This window comes from Porites lutea, chromosome 4 (genome assembly GCF_958299795.1).
Source record: "Porites lutea chromosome 4, jaPorLute2.1, whole genome shotgun sequence".
Lineage (NCBI taxonomy): Eukaryota > Metazoa > Cnidaria > Anthozoa > Scleractinia > Poritidae > Porites > Porites lutea.
The window spans coordinates 11945551-11951395 of record NC_133204.1 but is presented as its reverse complement, the minus strand read 5'-3'; the positions used below and the strand labels follow the sequence as shown (position 1 = coordinate 11951395).

Sequence of the window (5845 nt, the reverse complement as noted above, 5' to 3'; positions counted from 1 at the left end):
GTGCGTCGTTTTCGCCCCATAGTGTATGATACAAACGCGGAGAAGCTAATTGAACAATCAGTTGCATGTGTTCTCTTAAATAGGTGTCGCCCATCCATTCAATATAGTGTTTCATGGCCTCCCAAGCTTGTTGTTGAGCCAACTGAACCGCCTGCTTCCAATGAGACTCATCCCATTGGTCTTGGTCAAAATTCTGCCAGGGATGTTGACTCATATACAGTACCTTGGCTTTGGCAAAGGCCTCATAGACTCGACGGGAATCCTGACGTGTAATCATGCTGAAAGTACACACGATACAGTCTGGGAGAGACTAAGGCTAGGGTAGTAAACACCACCTTTTTAAGGACTGGTTTGTCCAACAGAAAGGTGTTTAATGCAGACCATTGATGAGATCTGGCAAGGGTAATAATCTCCACCAAGTCTTGTAAAGTACCCAAGGGCCAATGACAATGACAGTACCATTGATACAACAAATAGATATGGGCTTGCGTAAAAGCCAATCCCTCTATGGCGTTTTGCTCATCCCCACGGGTTAACATGTTCAAGAATGAAAGACACAGAGTTGGGTACACATATTTATTGTAAATCATAAAAATAGCAAAAGGCGCAACGGCTTACATTGGATTGTTGACAACTTAATTCTTTTCTCGACAGCTGTGTCTTAATTAGACGTTGAATCTTTTCACCCGCACGACGATCATTTAATACTAAATTTTGCGAGTTCCATTGCGCTAAAAAATCTTGAAAGGATTCATTCCTGGCTTTGGCTTTTAAAAACAAGAGCGCATAATGTCCACAGGTTTGACTGTCCATGGCTTGCAGGGTATGATCACTGGTAATGACTTCTTTCCATTGCTTGAACCAAGCTTGTAACTGTGGGTTCTTGTAAGTGGATAAGGGCAAACCATAACTATCAAAGACTTCACACACTCGGTTTCGCGTCCAAATAGCTAACCAATGTTCCCCAGGTTGACCTTCGGGGTCTGTGTTGACAATGTAAGCATCACTCAAGACTCTCGTTCTGGGAACGGTCGGTAACTTGTCCGCTGGAAACACCCCTCGAAACACTTTGTTCAAGTCAGGATCTTGTCTGGCTAAGTGGTTCAGGACCGTATCACTCAGAGCTACGAACTCCATCTTAGCTGTTGACAGAATAAAGAATTCCGCCCCAATGGTCTATTTCATAGATATTTTCATACTCGCTCCAGATCACCACGGTAATGTTGTGACCCACCGCTGCCCGGAAGTCAATTTCATAGCGGACATTGCCTGTGAGTCTGGGATTTCTGTACTCAGGGTCATCGGCATCGCCTGCAACATTGTTGAACATGAACAGGGTGCAATTTTTGCCTTGTCCCCAATCCCCTGGCCGCATCATAGGTATTTTATGATGTTTGTAGGCCCCAGAGGCAGTAAGGAATCGGTCATACCCTACCAAATCTTCTGCTTTGGTATTGCCTGTGAGTTCCAGGGATCTGTACGGGTACTCTTCGCCGTCAATCGTCTGTCGGACTCGGGTCACCCCAAACTTTTGATAGGCAAAGGGGTAGTGTTGCAGACTTCCATGGTAATTGGTGGAATTCATTAATCCTATAATGACCTTCCCAGGAATTTTGTTCACGAAAACATTGTCTTGTTCCCAACGGGTGCTATTGCCATCAAACGAATAGGTTCTGATTTCACTGCGAACCACAGGATATTGTACTTTCTTGGTTTTACTAAGGCTACGTTCTTTCTGCAGTCTGGTATACACGGAGGCATTGAGAGTGACTTTTTTCATCCAGAGAGTGACAAAGATGTCATTGTCTTCTAGGGTGGGAATCTTTTTGCCTACGGAGGTGGTCGTGTCTGGCGTTCCAAAGAGAAACAGGTTACTGTCGTTCAAATAGAGTTCTAGATCAATTTGAACTCCTGGCACAAGACATTTGCCTGTTCTGAAGACAGCCACATGAGGTTTGATCATAAAGGTATGATACGTTTTGCCTAGCAAACGGCGGGTCAAGGCCTTGAGCCCTGTTTTTCCATCCCAGTCACTGGGATTGGGCTTATCATTAGTACCAGCATTGGTAGGGGTTAATGAAGCACGCACATTCAGTTCATTGACCCATCCTTGAGCAGCCAGGGTGGTTTTTCCTTCTTCACGACTGTAATTCAACATTGTTTCTACGTAGGCTTTGTGGTGATAGGCATTGCTTTGCTCCGTCATCAATACGCCGTTGAAGCTCACATTCATTTGATTAAAGAGGGTATGCCCAAAATTGTTGACACAATACACATATTTTGTGTCATTGCCATCTGAGGCAGCTGTTTCATCATCATCAAGACCTCCTGTGCCTGTCGTATTCATACGTACTTTTACTTCCAACTTGGTTTCATTTAAATCATAGTAATCTTCTGAGGAGGGGACCGTAAAGAGAATAGGTCGTCTCCCCGTATTGGCAGGTTTGAAAGGAATCCAACGTTTGGCTTCATACCGATAGTCAATGTCTGGGACGTCGAACAGATTCAATGACATGTTGACAGAGTGATGGCTTAACGTCGTCTGCGACGCCTTTTATACTGTCGACCTTTGGTGGTCCATGGATAAGTGACTTTGTGCACACGTCCTCCTTTCTGTTTAGTGCTTCTATTCGCCTTTTTTCTTAACGGACGTAGCCTCAAAGGGTCTACCCCATAGGGTTTGTAGGAGGTCATGGCCCAGGGATTCATGGGGCTAAAAATAGTACCACCCCGTTGGTAGGGTGAATTGTAACGACCAACGGATCGTTGATGTTTCACACGGGATTGTGATTTTTGTCCACGTTGCATGATTACACGCCTAAAATGTCTTTGACGCGTTGTCGTTTCTTTTTATAGCTTTCTTTAACTTTGGTTTTGGCATAAAGACCTACGGCTGCGGGAATTTTACGTTTCAGACCTCGTTTTAACACTTGGCTTGAGCTTTTAACGGCCTCTGCAGCAGACGCCCCTTTTTCATACGCGTCAAGGCCATGTCCAATGGATCGAAGCAATGTGGGTCCAGCTAATTTGACCAACTCTTGTGAAAACCCTTTTCCTTTCAGAGTGGGGGTATGATATCGTGTGAGTGACCCACCCAACATGATGAAAGACTGTGTCATCAGAGAGGAGAGGATTCTTTTATACTCGTCGAAACCCTAGGGTCACGAGTGTTTTGCCTGTAGGTAGGACCAACAAGGATCCACGAGGTGTAGCGAGGGACACTTCAATGATTTCCACTCGTTTGCTACGCAGTCGAATCCATTCGCGATGAAGGGGTTCTACCGTCGCTCGGCCCTGACCCCGACGTTCCAATTCCACTTTTCTCAACAACGAATGTTTTTGGGTCCCAACGATGGTCGATTCGACTACATCGCAATACAACATCACTGTTTGTTTGATGGTTCCCACATGTGTATTAAACAAGGCATTTAAGTTTAGAAATTGCCAATCGACGTAGCGGGTGAGATACATATACTGCTTTCCTTCCTCGGTCTTGACTTTGAATAACTCATTCCCTCCCATTAAATCGTGTGGTTTAATCCCCACAAAGTGTTCTCCTAACCACTGATACCTTTGATTGGTTCTCGTAGGAAGTGTGGTATCATTGTAGGTATTGGTGGGTAATGCATAGTCTAAATTGGGTCCTAATTGATACTTGTCGTTCTTGTCTTTGGTAAGGAGGCCAAACTTTTGAGCAAAGTCGACATGAAACCCAACGGTTGATAAGGCTTGCACTTTATTGGCCGCATCGCGAGCATAGACATCTTGAGGAGGGACAGCTTTTAAAACCAGCGTGTCTTGTTTCCATTCAAACGTGGGTTTCCAAGTGGATTTCAAGGATACAGTGGCTGCTTCATTGTTGGCTGTTTTCCAAGCGACTGAGGTGGTCGTCACATCTTTCATCATGGTTTGATCCATGTGGGTGATAATATTATGCCATAATTGGATACCTGAGGTGACCGGAAAATCGTTTCCCATCACGTCCTTTAAGGTCACCTCTTTGTCTTTGGCTTTAAAGTCCACCAACCATGAGTTATCCGCTGCTTGGTGACGTTGGGTGAATGTATAACGATATTTGATGAACCCTATATCCTGATTAGAGGAAAGAACGGTGGGACTATGTCCCTCGTCAGCCACGGAGACACTCCATAAACTCGCTTGCCAAGTGTCTCCCGGTAAATTCAAAATGGTGGGTAAACGGACTTTAAAATTGTTGTTTTTGTTGTTGGGAAATTCATCAGTGGGATCACTGATGAGAGTGATACGAAATTCATTCATAGTACTTGCAAGTCTTTTTTCCAAATCCAACTGTTATACTGTTTGGGCCACCCTTTCCACGCAACAAACACTTGATTTCCTTTTCGTTTTAACACTTTTTCCACCCGAAATAATGCCTCATCGGGGAGTAAAACCCTTTGAACATCTTCTTCATAAAATGTGCCTTTTATAGGTGTACCATTCCATTCTGTGAGGGTGTAGGTGACAACAGGGCGGATGGTTGAAATCCCATGGACTAAAAAGACTTCTTCTGTCCAACCAGGCAAATACCCTTTTTGAAACACTCGATGTTTTTTGTTTAAGCGTACTTTATCTCCCACACGCAGTTTAGGACGAGCCCGTTTGCGTAACCGTTTTCTATACAATCGATTCCAAATCAAATATTCATTGTCCGGGGTCACATGAGCAGGTTTTTCTTGAATACTGGAATGAACGGTGTGATTGTATTGCTCCACGATGAGGGGAAGGGCTTTCAAGTAGGTGAGGGTATTGGCAGCAGTAAAATAGCGATACAGTTTGGTTTTTAACGTTTTAATCAACACTTCCGCTAAAGCGGCTTTTGTATCCCCTTGGGTGGAAAAATGGTCTACTCGGTGTTTTTTAAAAAAGGCTTGCACCTTAGTGTTCATGAACTCTGTCCCGTCGTCTGATTGCACCCGTTGAGGTTGTCTGGGGCTAGCTTGTTTCCATAACGTCTGTAAAGCTTGCACCATCACCGCACCTGTTTTGTTTTTGATGGGAATGGCCCAGGCATATTTGGACAGGACATCCACCACGGTTAAAATGTACCGGTGACCTTTATTCCATTTGGCTAATTTCTGGACGTCCATCAGATCCATCACCCACTGTTGATCGACTTTAAAGACCATGACGGGTAAGGTAGGAAAATGGCGACGTCGGGGCTTGTGTAACGTGTAACTCAACAAAGTTTGTAAGACTTGACGGGCTTTGGATTGAGTGAGTCCATGGGCTTTGGCAAATTTAGCCACACCTCCTAACGAGCCAGATTGGGAAGGATCGACATAGGCGTTCGACAGTTTTTGCGCCATGATACATGAACCACTGTGCTAACAAATAGGACAATGAATACGTCCATGACGAATAGTATGTCTTTAAATAGTGAAAAATCCAAGACCCCTGAGTGGGAAAATGACGATGCAACCATGTCATGTAAATAGCGTAACGACCCCAACTGCAATGGGTGTCCATCATATACTCAAATAAGGCAATAGGTGCACAGCGCTCTTCTGGAATGGGCCTGTCTTGGGCTAGTTTTTGACAAATCCACATAGTGCATCTATACTCTAAGGTGTTCATGGTGAACAATGATATCTATGAGGAGGTGGCTGTGCTTTATACTTCAAAAAAGTTTTTGGCATACCCTTCCGTTCCAATACATGAAGGACATGGTATGGCCAAAATGGTATCACCAGGTTGTTTTGAATCCAGATAACTTTGACACTTTGGACAGAGCAACTCGTACCGCAATTGAGCATTATCTGTTTGTAATGCAGCTATTTCCCCTTTCATGACCTCAATCTGTTTATCTCGGACCTGTAAAAGGGCT

General features: G+C 44.3%; 1 protein-coding gene across 1 annotated transcript; it reads right to left on the bottom strand.

Annotated features, from left to right (window-relative positions):
* Window positions 1-1138: 1138 nt before the first annotated feature.
* Window positions 1139-2515, bottom strand: LOC140934205 (uncharacterized protein F54H12.2-like). Its single transcript, XM_073383874.1, has one exon. The coding sequence runs from the start codon at window positions 2513-2515 to the stop codon at window positions 1139-1141; it is 1377 nt and encodes a 458-aa protein (XP_073239975.1).
* Between the last annotated feature and the right edge of the window lie 3330 nt (window positions 2516-5845).

Bases quoted from the DNA above. Each gene is read 5' to 3' on its own strand.
- LOC140934205 (XM_073383874.1), bottom strand. From the start codon at position 2,515: ATGTCATTGAATCTGTTCGACGTCCCAGACATTGACTATCGGTATGAA.